We start from the raw sequence: 19,094 nt of genomic DNA on the forward strand, positions 1-19,094 counted from the left end.
TTGCCCTGATCGACAGCAGCCTGTGTGCCAGACCATAGATTTAATTGAGGTGGATAGTTGTTAAAAGTAATCTACATTAAGCTTGTGGTTGCTTAAATTCAGTACAATGACATGTGAGGTGAAGTGATATAGATAAATATTTAAACTCATGAAGTGCATAGAGGCACTTGACCTGTGTGGAAGACTGTCGTCTTATTATGAGCCATTGTTGAGATATAGAGCACATCAGTGAAAACAACTAATATGCTCAACCCTGTATGAAACATCTAAAAATACATGATGGAGAAGCTGTGTTGAATATGTAAGTGTAAGACTTTGCCACTGTGGGCAGAGCATGCAACTACTGTGTGATGTCGCGTTGCAGTTTTGTTTTTGTTTTTTGAGCTGATGAGCAAGCTACACATTATCAGATCAAGAGCTGTCTGAGAACTACTCAAAGAGAGGGAAACAGAGAGTGTGCAGCGTTTCCATGAGCAGTTTTTCTGCACCTTGACTCGTGTGTGTGTGTAGCATCAGCATCATGTTTTTGTTTATTTGTTTTGTTGGATTAAAAATAATTAAATAAACTGGTGATCATGCTTATGGATCACCATGGCACATATCTCCAGCCATATGGTTTATTTATGCAGATGAAAAAGTGAGTGTGAATGTGTCTGACATCACAGTGTTTTTGTGCGCTGTGCAAAAGTGATTGCCTCTGATTGTGAGTGAGAGCGGTGATTTTGCAGACCACCAGCTATTGTGAAGAAAAAAAAAAAAAAAGAGTGAGAAAGAGACAAATTACTACATTGTAGACGAAGAGAAATAATCATAGGAAAAAGGTTTTGTGTTGATCAGCCGAAAAACAACTACAATGTCATTTTCTGCTTTTAAGAAAGGATTGTTCACACAAACAGAGAGAGAGAGAGAGAGAGAGAGATGTGTGTTGATTAAGCAGTGATGATAATAATGAACATGTTTTAGTTTGTCACTTTCAGGTGAAAAGCAGACCTGTATCAATTTTCCACATGCAACAGTCGGAAGAAAGTTATAGTTTAACATCATTGGAAACATGCAGGCCAAGTTTCTGGCTGACTTATTTACAGTGCCATGTGTTTCTCAACCTCACAAGCGAGCTCACTCCTCCCTGAAGATAAGGAATGCAGCTCCATGATAAAGAGACAGCAGCAAGTCCTGAGCACAAAAAGTCCCAGCAAAGCAGCAGCAATGTGGATAAACAGCAGCAGAAGAAGAAAGCAAACCCATCTTCCTGTCTGATTGGTTGAATTTCACGGAGGGGCGAGCAAGATGGCAGCGGGAAGAGGAGTTTTTGTTTGAGTTCTCAGCACGAGACACTTATTTGATGTCTTTCTGGCCTTCGGGACTTTTTTGGAGATCAGCGCGCTAAACTTGCTGGATCTGAGGCCAGGGTCTGCGGCGGCAGCATGTTGAAATGCTCAAAAAGGACTGAGTGACTCGGGCAAGCCACATGCGGCTAGCGACATGAAAGAAATGGACCCTTCATGATGCGTTCAACGTGCCAGCGCTGTGGTGGGAAAGGCTCCATCATAAACACGCCCTGCGCCGAGGTTCAGGCCAAGAAGAAGAAGACGATGACTTCCAAGCCCAAGAAGGTCGGCCTCAGCGTGGGCGAGCTGATTGTGAAAGCCGTGGCCGCTTCCAAGGAGCGCAACGGCCTGTCTGTGGCCGCTCTCAAGAAGGCTCTGGCTGCCGGAGGCTACGATGTGGACAAGAACAAGGCCCGTGTCAAGACCGCCATCAAGAGCCTGGTGGCGAAGGGCACTCTGGTGCAGACCAAGGGCACCAGGACCTCCGGATCCTTCAAGATGAACAAGGCTACTGAGAGCAAAGCCAAGAAGCCCGCCGCGGCCAAAGCCAAGAAACCGGCAGCAGCTGCTAAGAAGTCGCCCAAGAAGGCAGCAGCAGCACTTCAGCTACTAGACAGGACAAAGCTGAAGGAGAACTGCCGGGACTGTTGAAGTGGGAGAGGACAAAAGAGTGAGAGGACAACAGAGTGAGAAGACTAGGTGAGAACACATAGGAATTATTTAATGTGGGAAATCAAAATTTGGGTTAGCAAACCTGGGGAAAAGAAAACTGACTGCTTAAGTTGGAAAACTGAGACGGAGTCTGAAACATTGCGAAAATAGAAACATACAAAATCACACACACACAAGCAGAACATGCATTAACCCTACTAACAATTCCAAACACAAAATGACTCATGAAGACTCATAGCACATTAGTTAAGAAATGATTAAATAATAGCAGAGAAATGTGTAGGAAAGGCAGCTTTAAGAACATGCTCTGCTGGAGATGCAGCTCCACAGACATGCATTAGACCTGCCTAATAACACAAACCCATGCAATGAAAATTAGCTTGTTATCTTTCATCAGTGTTACAATAGTGTCAATTTAGCAGACACTTGTTATCAAATACTGAATTTATCCTAAAGAAAAAAATTGACTCTACAAGTTGCAGGACAACAATTTAACTTTTGTGGGAAAAAAAAAAAAAAAAAATCCTGGTTTGATAAATCAGTGATCAGACAATAAATTTAGTGTTAAAATGGTAAATTGGGAGAAGCTTCCTGCTTGATTGAGGCAGCATAAGTAATTTACTGTATGAGGGAAATTGTCTTTTGTGATACTATTTTGAACATGCTTTTCTGTCGTCCTGTCAACTTAGTGGGTTAATAGCTGATATGCAAATTAGTTGATCGGTTTTAGATTAATGAAAGGTGACTGAATTCTAGTACGAGTGAATGAGATGTGTTGGAGTTGTTGTGTGTTGAGTGGAGACTCTAAAACACTGAGTTTCCTGCTTTGATGTGCGAGTGAATCCTGTATTTAGATACACAACTCTGAATACGTCAGAACAGACTGTTTTGTGAAGTGCATGACAGCATGTCACATGTTTTATGATAAAGGGAAAAAGGAAAAATTGAATAAAATAGATCTGTGGCTTAAATGAGTGAAGAGCACAGACCGGGTGATTAAACTCATAGCTAATATGACATTAGGGTTATGTTGTGTGTTGTGCAGCTGATGGTTGATTTGGAGTGAATCTAGCTGATGATTTTTCTTTTGTTGTGAAGCTGAGCCTGCCGATTAGTATGATGGTATGATAAACCATGCTAATGGTATGATTTACCCTCCTGAGATGAGGAGCTTGTGTCATGACTTAACAAGGCCTTTTTATTTTGATACTTTCACAGTGCACTGAAAGTTTTGTTTGATAATCTCTGTTCTTTAAGCAGATCTGCACGTCGGGAATTAAAAGCGCTACACGTCGTCGAGAAAATTGTGCCAAGTGAGTTCTCCACATTTAAATGGACTCTGGAGAAAGCCACTTATTTGGGACAATTATTAAATGACAGTCCCAGTCCAAAAGGATTCAGCGATGTAATCCAAACTAAAGTTCTTCTTTTTCTTTTTGAAATGACGTCATTTTGCTGAGAGTGGAAACTAAATGCGACGATAGGTTCCACTATCAGCAAAGAAAGAAGGAACCACTGAGTGAATGAGTAAGAATTTTAAAATAACTGACTGACTGACTGAACATGATTGTGTGAAGCTAACCCCCACCTGACAAAGGTGCAGATGAACCCATGTGTTTCCTTTTACAGGAGCAGAAAGATGACAGCAACACTCGAGGTTGCATGATGATTTAACCTTTTAAATGCCATTTTCTGTGTCTGTGCATTTATCAGGTGTGTTATTCATAGGCTTGTGTTGCTCACAGAGATAACTGTGACAAAGTATGCATACGCCTGCGCAAGCGTTAATATTTGCATTTTCTTTTCTTACAGCATGCCAGTTCTTCATGTGAATTGATGATGCGATTTATACCAGGACAACTGGTTGATGTTTTTTCCTACTACAGGATTTCTGGGTTTATGTGTGAGGAAAACTGTGTTTACAGGTTATGAGTGGTGATGCTGTTGCATTGTGTTGATGGGAAAATGTGAAGGGTACTTTGGTAATGTGAATAACATGTGTGAAATTTCCTGTGTTGAGAACTGGTGTTACTTCTTTCCACAGCTATAGATGGCTAACTTTATGGTGTTTTTATGGCACCTCTGGAACCTGTTGACCTGTGTCTGACCTCTGTCTGACTACAGTCAATGTGTATTGCTAATGTTAGTTTCTTTGAGAATGCTGTGGAAGATTCAGCTGAAACGGACAAGTGACATGAGTGAAACAAATAAGAGTTTACGTGTTTATGGAATAGTTTGTTGTGGGCTCTTTGCTGGCCACTTTGAGCCCATAATAATAATAAATAATATATGAGTGGAGTGACTTTGCTTAAGAGCAGTCACCAATTACATTGATGTTGCCTGAGTACATGGGATGATCCATGTCTGAGGCGACTTATGAAAATGATTGTAGTTTACTGATTTGAGAAAACCTGCACATGACACTTGTCTTGCTGATGTTGAATGCTTCTTGTCCTTATGATACAATTGTTTACAGGTATGAAGTTTGATTTTACTTCCAGATTTTGTTTTCCAGGCCATGATGGTGTGTATGCAGGCTCCTGGGAGAGCCAGGTGTTAAGCAAACTTAATATGCAACACACGCTAACATCTTTTATTGCAGGGTTACGGAGCTACTCCAGAGGAGATGCCCTGATGTTGCCTGGGACATGATCTAGCTAATCTTTTTCTTTAAGACAGGGATCCAGGTTTGGTGAGTTGACGCATGGGAATGTCCATGCGTCAAGAGGTGGAGTGCAAGGATTAACATTAAACAATGTTTTTTATTATTGTTGCAGTGATTTGTGTGATTAGCCGTTTATTTACAAGTATTAAACCTATGCAAGTGGTGCATCCATGTTCAGATGAGGCTTTGATGGCCTATAAGTGAAGTTCACTGAACTAAAGAATGTGGTTTGATGATTGTTGACATGCTCTCCAAATAGAAGTTTTTCTTCTTAGCAAGGAAATACAGGTGCAGCAGTAATCTCCTGAGAAATCTTCAGAGGCCCAGTGAGAAGCGTGAACCATTCCAGGCATAGCTGACAGCCAGGCAGTGGTTGAGGTCAAAGGTCAAGCTGGTTGGGGCCCATCATGAGATCAGACCTTGGAGCCACAGCAAGGACCATGAAACTGCCTGCAAAATAGAGGAGAGGATCGTCCACAAGATGGGAGCTGAGGCCAGGAGAGAGGCTTCAGGAGGATCAGAGATCATCTTCAGTACAGCAGACATCACACAGAGAGCTGTGCTACTGAGCTTCCAGGAGATTTTAAATAAAATGAAAGATTCAATATTGACGCTGAGGAAGACGACTAAGGTGTACGACGTGCTCTGCCTTAAACCTTCAGCAGCGTTGGAACATGAAAACTCGTGGGATGAGGGGAGCGTGCCAAGCTCCATCGACAGCGCAGAAGGAGTTCGAGGATGACATCATGATTCTGTGAAAGCACAGGAACCAGAAGCTATGGTGGTGATGACAGCAGTTTCCTATGAACATCACCTAACGCTGTGCCACTATACTGTGCATACGATGACACTCTGAAGGCTGCTGGGATCATAACAGCAGTAAGATGACGGAACCCAGCACCCTTTCCACAGAGAGCTTTTTCTGCAGAGCGTGGACAATTAAGGAGTCATAAATATCCCCCTCACAAGACGAAGGTCTGAAGTCAGGTGATGGGGGCTGGTAAGAGGCCATAAAACTAGAGTGCTGAGAGGTCTGCAGCTTTGGAAATAGCTGAGAACCATGTTGACAAACAACAAAACCAACTGGTATGTTTGAATGTCTATTCTACATACATTTGGACTCTGGTCCTATGGACAACGATGGAAACAACTGGAAGAGACATTCATGACGCCCTGCAGAACTCAAACCACTCTGCAGAGAGACATGTGATGTGCACACCTGGAGGAAGCATTACCAAGCTGAGATGTTTTTGAAAATGTTACTTTTTTATTTTCACTATTAAATTAACAATTTCTTTGGTTGCTCGTAAGATGCAGTTTGCCATGAGATGAGCTCAATGAATGGGGTAACTGCTAATACATTTATTAAACTGTGTACCTTTTCAGTAATTTAGGGTGATTTGACATATGCTGAGTAAAAAAATGTTTGCATTGAAACTGTTAGACATGAGGTATTCATAACTGGGAACTTTCTAGCATAAAGGTCAAAAACGGGGGAATGTTAGATTTGTATTGTTGATTGTCATTTATGCTTAGAAATATTTACTTATATATGCTTAGAGTTTTGTAATTAGTTGTAGATTGGTAGAGGTTTTGATCCTTGATAGTCTGCAAACTTTGTGTGTATTAGACAGCACTTTGGGAGCATGAGAGGTCATACCGTGTCTTATTGTTTTATGGTAGGATTAACGTAGTTGCGTCTGTTCTAGTCTAAGTGCTCTTTGTTTAGATGAACTGCAGGACTTCCTCACCGTGTTATCTAGGATGAACCATCTAGGGTGAGGGGGAGGCTACCCTCTTCCTGACCAAGGATGTTTGACCCTTTGATCAGCAGTCCCCACACACACACACACACACACACACACACACACACACACACACACACACACACACACACAGGCAAGGTACTCTTTGTTTGTATGTAGACGTCGTATGTTAATGAACCTATGCATATTCATGTAACCTCAATAAAAGGACAGTGTATGGGAGAACGGACGAGAGCTACTGGGGTCAAGCGAAGGAACGGCGCTCTGTCCGGTTCTCTCCCGTGCACGAGTACCATGAAGAAGTTTGCCTACTTGTGTCTTGCTTGCAGTGTAATTATATTGTCTTAACGTTCCAGCGAATAGGTTTATGCTACAAACCTATCACTGGGCTTATTTAAAAAAAAGTGCTTAATCATGACTGGCGGGCTCAAGCTCAAGAGGAAGGTAATTATGGAACAATGTGAAATAGAATTTTTCTTTTGTAATCTTCTTAGATCATACACACCTCACTGATAACGGTATACCAAAAGGGATACAACTTCCAGCCAAGTGAAGGAGAAAGTACACCCTCTTTCAGTCCTTGGTTTTATTTATTTTTTTATGCAGGGCATAGTAAAAAGTCATCTGGTCCTTTGCAGGTTTTTAAAACGATCTAAATAAAACCTGCGATGAAGACAACACATCAAATAATAATTATGCTGTCATCATTTAACAAAAAATAACAAATAAGTACGCCTATTTTGAAGCAATAGGATTAATATTGCTTCAGATCATTGTTTTGCTTAAGGCCCTGTTACAAAATTTTAGTCAGGTTGAGCTCTGAAAATTGGGCTGTTGTAACCTCTTGATTACTCTTTTTTTTTTTTTTTTTTTTTTTCCAGCCATTCTGTTGTAGATTTGCTGCTGTGCTCATTGTCACTGTTTCTGTTGCATCATACAGTTTTGGCCAAGCTTTAGCTGTCGGACAAGCACCCCAGGAAACTTTGGTATACAGGGTTCATGGTTGACAAAGATGCCTTGGATGCCAAACGATATTTTTTTTCTCTCTCTGCATTATAGCCACACATTCCCACTTTGGCTTTGTCTGTCCAAAGGAAAAAATCTTGTAGCTTTTTTCAAATGCAACTTGGGAAACTCAAGCCACACTATCATGCCCCTTTTAGAGAGAAGAGGCTTTAATCTGGCAACTCTTCCAAACACGTACTGTCATCACCTTTAATATTTAACATGTTTACTAATGCCTCTAGAGTTTGACTAGTGACTCTTGGGTTCTCTGCAGTTTCTCTGAGTATTGCATGGCCTGACATTGTTCTGAATTGGCTGGTACATCCACTCCTGGTCAGACTGGCAGCTTAAATGTGACACTTCTGAACAATGACATATTTTGCTCACAGTAAAGGACTTTAAAATGTTTGGAAATGGCCACATACACCTGAGTGTTCCAAACCAGCAAACTGCCCAAACTTCAGCTTTTATAGGTGCTCATATCATCAGTTAATCAAATGTATATAGTAACAGCACCTAGCTGCTACTAACCCCTTTACTCACTTTCAAATGTGTGTCTGTGCTTAGTTTTTTCCAGGACTGGTTGCACATTTTTCTTAGTTTTAAATAAATAAAGATAAATAAATAAATAAAAAATAAATAAATAAATAAATAAATAAAAAATAAATAAATAAATAATGATACGGTATAGTATGTCATGCAAAGTTGTTGATCTGAAGTTTACCTAATTTAAAAATGATTTATTATGGGCTTAAACATGTAAAATCTTAGAATTTAAAGAGGGAGTGCTTTCTTCTTCACATAACTACACTGCATGTCACCACCCACACTACTACACACACCAGAATATAGTGTAACTCAGGGCTGCTTAAACTTTATAGTTGTAGTCTTAGACAATGGAGATAATGCTAACACGTAGAAATCAAAACTGAAATGTCTTTAGTACATAAATGCCATCTGAATACTTAAGCCATTAATGTGTACATTTTCCATTTCTTCATTTGTTGTACTCTCTTTCTTGTCCTCTGTCACCTTCTCCATCTCACTCCTTCATCTCTGTGGCTGTCAATATGGCTTTCACATGAACAACAAAGTGAAACAAAGCAATGTGGAAGCCATCAGACAGCTTGTTACACTGTCCAGTCAGACAACCTATGTAATACTAGGATGAGACATTCATCCCTTCTCCTAGAGCCTGTTTGCAAGCAGTAGCTACTTAATGAAGAGATGTAGGTGTTATATTTAAATTTAACAAGACAAGCAGTGAGCACATTTTCCAGTACTGACCTTTAGGTGAGATGTGTGATAAAAGAGTGGGGCAGTGAATGTTACATTTTATTCCTGATTAAAAACTACGTTTGTTGAGCCATGTTTTCTTGGTACCATATGCAGCTCTACAACTGCTCCCAACCCAATGTGTAATTACTAAAAAGCTGTTCTGCGAGTTTATGAGCCAATTAAAGAATACATTTTTCAGTAGAGTAAAACACTGTTCATTTAATAAAGCAGTGCACTTTAGAAATACATATGTTTGGTAATTTGTTATACACCACATTATGCTACATTTGCATGAATAGCAAGTCGTAATGCCAAACGGATAGAAAAAACACATTTTTCTCAAGCTATGTTATTAAAGTTCACATTTGTTCTTCTTATTGAAGGGTTGTGCATGTGTTTTCAAACTCTTGTCTCTGTATCCTTTTCACACTTTTAATGAAACAGTAAAAACTGTGCTGCTAACATTATGTTTCCCTATAAAGTAATTTATGTTTGCCATGTATAGTAGAACTCTGTTCTGGCTAACACACGACAGGTCACGTACAGCTGAGGTGGAGCTGGGTTGCAAAGCGGCTTGTAGGTGTGTTGCAATTCTGCGGGGATGTAAATCATTATTTTTACATTTATTTGTGCTTTCCATATGATTAACCCTGCAGGTTCAGCAAAAGGGTACAAAAAGGCCTGTAGGGCTTATTCATTCACAAAGAGCACAATATGTACTTTGATTAATACCCAAACCTGAGCTCTTTGTAATCATTATGCAAGTGCACTTTCCAGTCAGTCCAATAAAAACAAATTAAACATCAATCTACTGGTTAAACTCTTGCATACTGTGAATGTATTAAAATAACAGTAAAATGTGACAGTTACACAAAGGACTCAAGATGCATTACCCACTGGAAAAGGCTAAAATGTTTTAATTAATAAAACTCGCTTGGAAGTGCTTGAGGAGTAGCAGAAATGATCAAACACAACATTTCCAGACTTTGTGTCTCCTCAGACTGGTTTCCTCAAACCACAAAAAAGGATTAGTGATATCATCTTCTCAGGTCCTGCATCAAATAGTCTGGAACTGATTTAATTGACTCATCGTATGGGTCAGACAGTGGGTCAGGCAGTTACACCAAACAGATTCTACAATGGAGAAAAAACAAGAGATGTAAGTTTGGGGCTCAGTTTAATGACAAAAAACCAGCTTCCTAACTATGAGTCCTAGCACACTACCACAAAAGTGTACAGGGTGGGCCATTTATATGGATACACCGTAATAAAATGGGAATGGTTGGTGATATTAAAGTCCTGTTTGTGGCACATTAGTATATGTGAGGGGGCAAACTCCTCAAGATGGGTGGTGACCGTGGTGGCCATTTAGAAGTCGGCCATCTTGGATACAACTTTTGTTTTTTCAATAGGAAGAGGGCCATGTGACACATCAAACTTATTGGTAATGTCACAAGAAAAACAATGGTGTGCTTGATTTCAACGTAACTTTATTCTTTCATGAGTTATTTTACAAGTTTCTGACCACTTATAAAATGTGTTCAATGTGCTGCCCATTGTGTTGGATTGTCAATGCAACCCTCTTATATACCCCCTGTTAAAAAAGCCTATGCTGGACCCATCTCTCACTAGCAACTACAGACCGATCTCAAAAATACCGTTAATTGCTAAGATTTTAGAGAAAATTGTGGCTAAGCAGCTTACAGCAGTTTTAGACAAATATAATATCTTTGACAAATTTCAGTCTGGCTTTCGTAAAGCTCATTCTACTGAAACAGCCCTTCTTAGAGTTTCCAATGACATTCTGATGCAAAACGATGCAGGTAAGTGTTCTGTTCTCTTAATGTTGGATCTCACGTCGGCCTTTGACACCATTGACCATTATATTTTGCTTGATAGGCTGAAATACTGGGTCGGTGTATCTGGGTCTGCCTTAGAGTGGTTCTCCTCGTATCTCTGTGAACGATACTCTTCTGTGGCAGTTTCTAAGTACAGGTCATCTTCTACGTCCCTGTCCTTTGGTGTGCCACAAGGCTCTGTGCTGGGGCCATTATTGTTTTTAATTTATTTACTTCCTCTCCAGCATATTTTGAGCCCTTTTGAGGATATTTGTTACCACTGCTACGCAGACGACATCCAACTATATATATCTTTTAAACCTGAAGATGCTTCTAAGCTGCGGATTTTAAATGTGTGTTTGGAAACCATCAAAGGTTGGATGGCCGACAATTTCCTCCAACTAAATGAAAATAAAACTGAAGTCCTTTTATGTGCTCCAGACAGACATGTACCCAGCATAATGAATGCTCTTGGTCCCCTTTCAACGTTTGTGAAACCATCTATCAGGAACCTAGGGATAACCTTCGATCCTGCTCTTACATTGGATATTCACGTCAAATCTCTGGTTCGGTCTTGCTTCTATCATTTAAGAAATATTTCTAAATTGAGCCCCATAATATCTCATACTGAACTGGAGATTGTTATTCATGCTTTTATTTCATCACGACTGAACTATTGCAATTCACTGTTCACATGTCTAAACAAAAGTTCCCTGGAGCGTCTGCAGACTGTCCAAAATGCTGCAGCAAGGCTTCTGACGAAAACATCGAAATACTCACATATAACACCGTTGCTTATACAGTTACACTGGCTCCCTGTTGAATTCAGAGTCCACTTTAAGATTCTGGTTCTGACATTTAAGGCTCTTCAAGAACAAGCACCATCATACATCATTGAACTTTTACAGCCCTATGCCCCTAGTAGGTCTCTGAGGTCTTGTGGTCAGGCCCTACTTGTTATTCAGTATACGAGACTGAAAACTAGGGGTGATCGAGCTTTTGCTACTGTGGCCGCCAGACTGTGGAATTCTCTTCCTCAGAACTTAAGATCTGCTGATTCACTGATTACTTTTAAAAAACAGCTAAAAACACATCTTTTTAAAATTGCATTTTGTTAACTTTTGACTGTACTTTGTCTTTTTAATCTGTTCCTATACCTTGTAAAGCACTTTGTGATCTTTTATCTAGAAATGTGCTATATAAATAAAATTTTACTTACTTACTTACTTACTTACTTACTCTTCTCCCACTTTTCACACACTGATAGCAACACCGCAGGAGAAATGCCAGCACAGGCATCCAGTATCCGTAGTTTCAGGTGCTGCACATCTCGTTTCTTCACACCATAGACAATTGCCTTCAGATGACCCCAAAGATAAAAGTCTAAGGGGGTCAGATCGGGAGACTTTGGGGGCCATTCAACTGGCCAATCCACCTTCCAGGAAACTGTTCATCTAGGAATGCTCGGACCTGGCACCCATAATGTGGTGGTGCACCATCTTGCTGGAAAAACTCAGGGAACGTGCCAGCTTCAGTGCATAAAGAGGGAAACACATCATCATGTAGCAATTTCAAATATCCAGTGGCCTTGAGGTTTCCATTGATGAAGAATGGACCCACTATCGTTGTACCCCATATACCACACCAAACCATCACTTTTGTTGTTCCAACAGTCTTGGAGGGATCCATCCAATGTTGGTTAGTGTCAGACCAATAGTGGTGGTTTTGTTTGTTAACTTCACCATTCACATAAAAGTTTGCCTCATCACTGAACAATTCAGTACAAATTCTGTGTGCCAATCTGGGTCATCCTCGTTGAGATGCTGCAGTAGCTGGAGTTTGTAAGGGTGCCATTTGTGAGTAGCTAATATCCGCCAAAGGGATTTTCGACTAATGCCACTCTCCAGTGACATGCGGCGAGTGCTGCGCTGTGGGCTCTTGCTGAATGAAGCTAGGACAGCCACTGATGTTTCTTCATTAGTGACAGTTTTCTTGCGTCCACATTTTGGCAAATCCAACACTGAACCAGTTCCAAGAAACTTAGCAAGGAGTTTGCTAACTGTAGCATGGGAGATGGGTGGTCTCGCAGGGTGTCTTGCATTGAAATCTGCTGCAATGACCCGGTTACTGCGTTCACCAGATATCAACACAATTTCGATCCGCTCCTCACGTGTTAACCTCTTCGACATGTCAATGGCTGTGAACAAAGAGAAACTTATAAATAACTCATGAAAGAATAAAGTTACGTTGAAACCAAGCACACCATTGTTTTTCTTGTGACATTACCAATAAGTTTGATGTGTCACATGGCCCTCTTCCTATTGGAAAAACAAAAGTTGTATCCAAGATGGCCGACTTCTAAATGGCCACCACGGTCACCACCCATCTTGAGGAGTTTGCCCCCTCACATATACTAATGTGCCACAAACAGGACTTTAATATCACCAACCATCCCCATTTTATTATGGTGTATCCATATAAATGCCCCCCCTGTATATTAACGGAAGAATGGGGAGGAGGATGGTTTTATACACAGCAGGAGACAAGCAAGTAAAATCAGGTGTGCCATTGACATTTAAGGCAATCGCACCCATACCTGAGAGGAGGAAAGAATACTTGTCATGTGTTTTGCCCTGTGTTTTTCATAGATCAGCTTCATCCTGAGCACATGTGCCAGAAAAGGGTAAAAACATCTGGAGAAGCTGTAGAGAACGGTTTGCTGCATCTACAGGGAACAGCACCTTGACTGCCATTAGGTATTGGGATGAAATCCTTGGAGCCATTTTCAGACCCTACACTTGTGCAGTGGGTCCTGGAATCCTCCTGGTGCATGACGATGCCCGGCCACATGTGAATTGATATCATTGAGTAAATCCAATAGACCACCTCTGAGAAATTTTGTTTCGGTCCATTTGACCCAGCAGGTTACACCACACATTGTTCAGAGGTACAGTGATGGCACGGTCCAGATCTCAGAGGAGATCCCCCAGGACACCATCTGTTGTCTCATTAGGAGCATGCCGTGATGTTGTCAGGCATGCAAGCACATGGGGGCCAAAGAAACTACTGAGTACTGCTTTAGTTGCTGCAATGAAATTTCATCAAAACGGACTAGCCTATCGCATCATTTTTTCACTTTGGTTTTCATGGTGTTGTTGAATTCAGCCATCTGTAGTTTGATGATTTTCATTTCCATCAAACAATGTGGCATCCTTTTATTTATAACACACCACTCAGTCCATATCTGTGTAGATATCTGCTAGGATTTCTTCCCCTTGTGATTTGATGTGTTTTCAAAGTGTTCCTACAATTTTTTTGAGCAGTGTAATAAAAGAGCCTTCATTTCAATACCTTCTTCACTTAATTTTCATAACCTAAATCTGTTGCAGTATTAAGTATTTAAAGGCAAAATAAATGAAAAAGAGGTGTCGTTCTTGAAATCCTCACAGCAAAAATCGCTCAGTTATTCTTTGAAATTTATTTATCTTGAGTTTATGTGATAGCATTGCCTCAGCAATTCCATGTTTCACAATAGCGCTCACCTCCATCATCAAGTAGCACACTGAATCAAGTGGAACAGAAGATGTTCAGTGACTCAGAAGCTGAGGTAATTCTCATTGCTGTTGGGATAATAACAAATGGCCAATTCTTTTGAAGAAGCAGTGACATTTGAGCCTCTCACAAAGCTGACACAGAGCAGGTGAAAGCTATTATTTCCTTCCAGAAAACTGAGCAAGAAATGAAACAAAGCAGTTAGATTTTACCCTGAGCAACTGCATGTGTGTGTTTCAGGTGAAATTATGCTATATTTTAAGACTTGTCACATAAGGTAATGATAGAAAAAAAATATTTCTACAACATTGCTTATTGTCCCATGTTTGTTATAATGTGTAACCCTGACCAGCATAAATGTGTTGTCACCATTTAGGCCAATAGACAATCCACAAGAAGTGTTTCTGCTCAACAATCCACAGTCAGTGATCACAGGCCAAACAACCTATTACATGCAAGAAATACTGGAGAGAATGGATGCAACATTAGAATTCAGCATTTAAATTCATTATATTTAAAAGACAAATAAAATTTTTTCATATGGTTCATATAAATATAAACAGTAGAAAAATACAGTTCAGAAATAGTTTTCAGTATCACTCAGTTAGCCCACCACCGTGGGCCTATATAATATACACCTGTGTGTATAGTTATATGATTTTCTGATTACAATTACCAAGTTGTGCATGTCCTATAAGTAAAAAATGTCATGTGGCTCTTGGTAAAATGAATCTCTTGGATAATCTTGGATCTCTTTAAAAATGCATTTGTCGCCACATCAACAGTTTTGAAAGTTATTTGTAGTAGGGTTATTGTGGAGTGTTTGCTTTAAAATATGCTCTTCTAGCATATACTTTGCATCCATCACAATATCAGACAAATAAAATCTAAGGAGAGACTATAATTAAAGAAATGAACCAGGAAACATCAGCTATAGAAAGAGATTACAAAACTCAAAAAGAATTCAAAACACCATGAACAGAGGAGTTCAAAATTGTAAAAACTCAAGGGTTAAGCGTCCTGCCCACTACTCCTTTAAAGCAAGAGCTATAAGCAATTAAAACACAACACTTGAAATATTAATATGAAATATGCCTTTCATTAAGAAACACCTTTTTATTCTATAGAGAAAAAACCCAGATGACTCGAATTCAGTTTGCTCTGTTTGTGTTTTCCCATCTAATGTACAATGTGCTACAAAGTCTGATTTATCTTGCCTGCACTGACACCAACAGATTCATCTGTCCCATAAAACACATGTGAACACATCTACTGCTAATGGACATTATATCAAAGTTCCATTTCTTCTGCCCATAGCTACATGATCCAGCTGTTGCTGTTTGCCAGTGCTAATAGTTTTCCATTGAGACCTGATGGATGATGAAGAGGCTTAGCGGTGACTTGAGTTGGCACATTTTTCTCCTCAAAAGGTGGATGAGAAGCCAGAAGCTTAAAGGTGGTAATTTAAAGCACCTTGTAAATGTTTACAGCCGTCATGAGCTCAAGGTTATTAAATAATCTTTGCCCTTCACCATCAGACACCTCAGCCACATCAACCCTTTAAATGAATAGTTTCTTTGTTAGGGAGCTTCTTTTCTGCCAATGCTATACTACTCTTTTCCAGATCAGAGGCAAATTCCCTTTAACTGAAAGCTTTACTGGGCTACAGTGTTGCTGATGTGGTATCACCCTGTTATATTATTATGCCTCTCAGTGCCTGCCAGCACCTCCTTTCCTCCAGTAGTCCCCAGTGGCCAGACACGACCACTTATCAGAGTGTATTGCCATTTTGTTTCACTTCATTCACTCTGCCTGAAATTGTTTTCTTGTTAGCCAATTTCGTGTTGGGATTGAAGTGTTTTGTGTGTTACTGCAGATTTTCCCAGCTGTGGTGACAATTGGTGGGAGAAATTTTTTACAGTTTAAGAGTCGTCATTTCAGTATTGCACCCCTGTGAATAGTATTTTCTACAGTTATTGTGGCTTCTGACTTTCTATTTGTTCCTGCTACAACGATCAAATTAAACGACTGTTCTATCCAGCTGGTTTTAACAACCACCAAAGTGCTCAACATTAGACTGAACAACAACAGTAGTGAATAAGGGCTGTTAAGGACATGTCTCATGGGTACTAGAGAGAGGAATATTTTCTATTTAATGACTGAAAACAGTTGTACTGTTAAAGATTTGGGTCAAATGGCTGTGCGGTGTTTAAAATAACATCTTATGCATTCAAGTCTATATTTCATATTTATTGAATGCTAAGTGTTAATATAGTGGAGCTTTTGTGGAGTGTAAGGTGCCCTATGGGTATTTGCTGGAGGTAGTAAGTACCAGCGTAAACTCGATTTGTACTGTACTTGCAAAAGTGTCACTCACAAACTTAGTTCCCCATGGCAATATTGAGCATTATGCAGTCTGCCGTTGTGGACCATTTGGATCTCTTGGCACCCTGAATTGATCACCCTAACCCCTGACAATAAACTCTTTTAGCCATTTGTCCTTTAAAAGTTTTATCTGCTACAAAATCCTGCTTTCTTCACCAACCATGTTAACGTTTGAGAAATATTAAAGTTAGGGTAAAAATAATATAGGTGTAACATTAAGTTTCACACAGGGTTCAGATTATCCAGCTCAGATAAAACACATGCTCTCACTGAAGGACTGAGATGTCTGTGGTGTTCTTTACAAAACTGTTTGTCCTTACATTAAACTTTCTTCAAAAGTACATAATTACAGAATATACTGTAGTTGCAACAACTCCCAATACAGTGAGTTTTTAAATGGCCGTACCAATGTCTAACAAAGAAGTAATAGTGTTTCTACACATGCCTGGGGGTTTGTTGAATTGCTTGCGGTGAAAAAAAAAAAAGACAAAAAACCCAGAATTAGAATTATAATTACAGTCAGCACAGAGCTGCATGTTGACAGAGTCTATATTTCTGAATGCAAGGTTTGGGATCTAATAAGGTTCTGCCACCGCTGTATGCTCAGAACAACTTGGATCAGAAGAAAAACTACAGGAATGAGACAGACCCCGGTATTTGCTTTGAAGCTGTCTATCCGTCTCCCTCCCTTCACCCTCCTACTGTGCTTACAGTTTCTTATTCTCAAGCTCCATTCCCCCTGAATCCCTTTCAACACCATTTCCCTTCACCCCAGTATCAAAGCCAACAATGGCAGTTAATTTGTCTCAGTGCTAGAATAGGTTGTGCTCACCATAGCTCTCTCTGTATCAGTGCTCTCCCTCCCCGAGTAGATATGTGGCAAAAGAATGAGAGACTGCATGATGAAATGAGCATAAAAGTGGATCTGACTGCCAAGTTCACAGACTTATTGTGTTGTAACAGGACAGATGAGACAGGCAGAGATATGGGAAGAAACACAGAGTCAAAGAGATGGAGAGTGGAACGAGTACAGGCTGATGGTGATAGGGAGAGTTGGCCAGCTCTGGGACTAATTAAACTGCCATTGTTGGCTTTGATACAAAAGAAAAAGGAACGATATTCAAAATGATTCAGGAGGAAATGGAGTTTGCAACTCAAGTACCACAGATTTCAGTCGGTGTCAGAAGTCTTCCACCTTCGCTCTACCTGGCTTTATTAGTACCATAACAATCATTAGATTTTATTAATTTAAAATACATAACAGGCAGTACCGTGCCCATCATATCATTATTATTTGGTTATTTATATTTTATATTCATATTTATTTACAACTTTGTTTGCTTATTGCAAATATTACCACTCTGTGATTTTAGCTCACAATAACTTTCATTTGTTAGCTCTCACAGATAACAACCCTAGAGCTTGCATGAAAAGTATTGCTTGATTTATTGCAGAAAATACAGACTCAAAGATTAGTGTCCTGCCTTAAAGGCCAGTTGGAAACAGACAAAGAAGAAAGAAGCAACACTTTTCTAGCTGGAAATATTTCCATTAGACTATGTTAGCCAATATACATCTCACAGCTACCCTTTACAATACAACTGAGGAGTGTCTGATGCAACTCTTGGCACAAAGACACTATTCATGCTCTGAAAAACAGATCTGCTTCATGATCAGTAAATAAATACTGCCCAGTTATAATATATATAATAAATGTCCTGTACACCTCCATAAATTTGATATAATGTAAAGAGTTGTAGGGCTGTGACTTGAGGCTTGAAGTAGATTCTAAAAACGATATAGTTCATGTTTCTTTTTGTAAACATGGCAACAAAATAGATTTTCTAACTTTTTTATCTCACAATTCTCAAGGACCACTGGATGACTTTGGAAGATGTGAAGGAGGCTTTTAACTGTATTTTTTTATAGGCTTTACAACGTTCCCTAAACACCTCCACCATTTTTTTTCTTGTGTTGCTTTTATTTATTTATTTATTTATCTTTTTATCTTCAAATAGCTGTTCAGCACTGTTCAGCACTTTATAAGTTATTATTATTATTATTATTGCCATTCATATCTGACCAAAGTAATTATTAGATAAAAACAACAATTAAGTCACAGAAATTCGTTTCCCCCCCCAATCTTCTATAACTACACTGGATACTATAACTTTTTCTGTAAATTTGCACATTTATTTATTTGTGCTGACAGATTTCTTGCATTTACTAGAGCCACTGATATGTACTATTGATTATATGTGCAACTTTGCTACAATAATACATTTTGCTCAATAATATTAAACTGGACTGCATGTTGCCGAAGATCTAAAATGGGTTTGACATCATTGCTCTAGGTTATATCAGAGAATAGGTTCAACTGACCTGTAGAGTTGCTTTGCTTTAAAAATGTGTTTAAGATTAAGAAGATGGAGTAAATATCTATTTAAAATAATTAAAAATTAATCAATACATCCAGTTACTGTGTCTTCAAATGATGGGTTTCTTCTCTTGCAAGGATAGAAAGCACACCCAAAATCACAAAATCAACGTGGGCATCTTTACTGAATTTGACAGACAAGTACATAAAAATAAAACACCACAAATA

General features: G+C 39.5%; 1 protein-coding gene across 1 annotated transcript; it reads left to right on the top strand.

Moving 5' to 3' along the window:
- Positions 1–909: 909 nt before the first annotated feature.
- On the top strand, positions 910–6,803 carry LOC309695912 (histone H1-like). Its single transcript, XM_082516915.1, has one exon. It carries the CDS (start codon positions 1,503–1,505, stop codon positions 1,977–1,979), a length of 477 nt encoding a protein of 158 aa, XP_082373041.1. The 5' UTR covers positions 910–1,502; the 3' UTR covers positions 1,980–6,803.
- The last annotated feature ends 12,291 nt before the right edge of the window (positions 6,804–19,094 follow it).

Source organism: Aulonocara stuartgranti (genome assembly GCF_965226115.1).
Source record: "Aulonocara stuartgranti genome assembly, chromosome: 19".
Lineage (NCBI taxonomy): Eukaryota > Metazoa > Chordata > Actinopteri > Cichliformes > Cichlidae > Aulonocara > Aulonocara stuartgranti.

Excerpts from the sequence above, each read along its gene's own strand:
- LOC309695912 (XM_082516915.1), top strand. The coding sequence starts at position 1,503 with ATGATGCGTTCAACGTGCCAGCGCTGTGGTGGGAAAGGCTCCATCATA.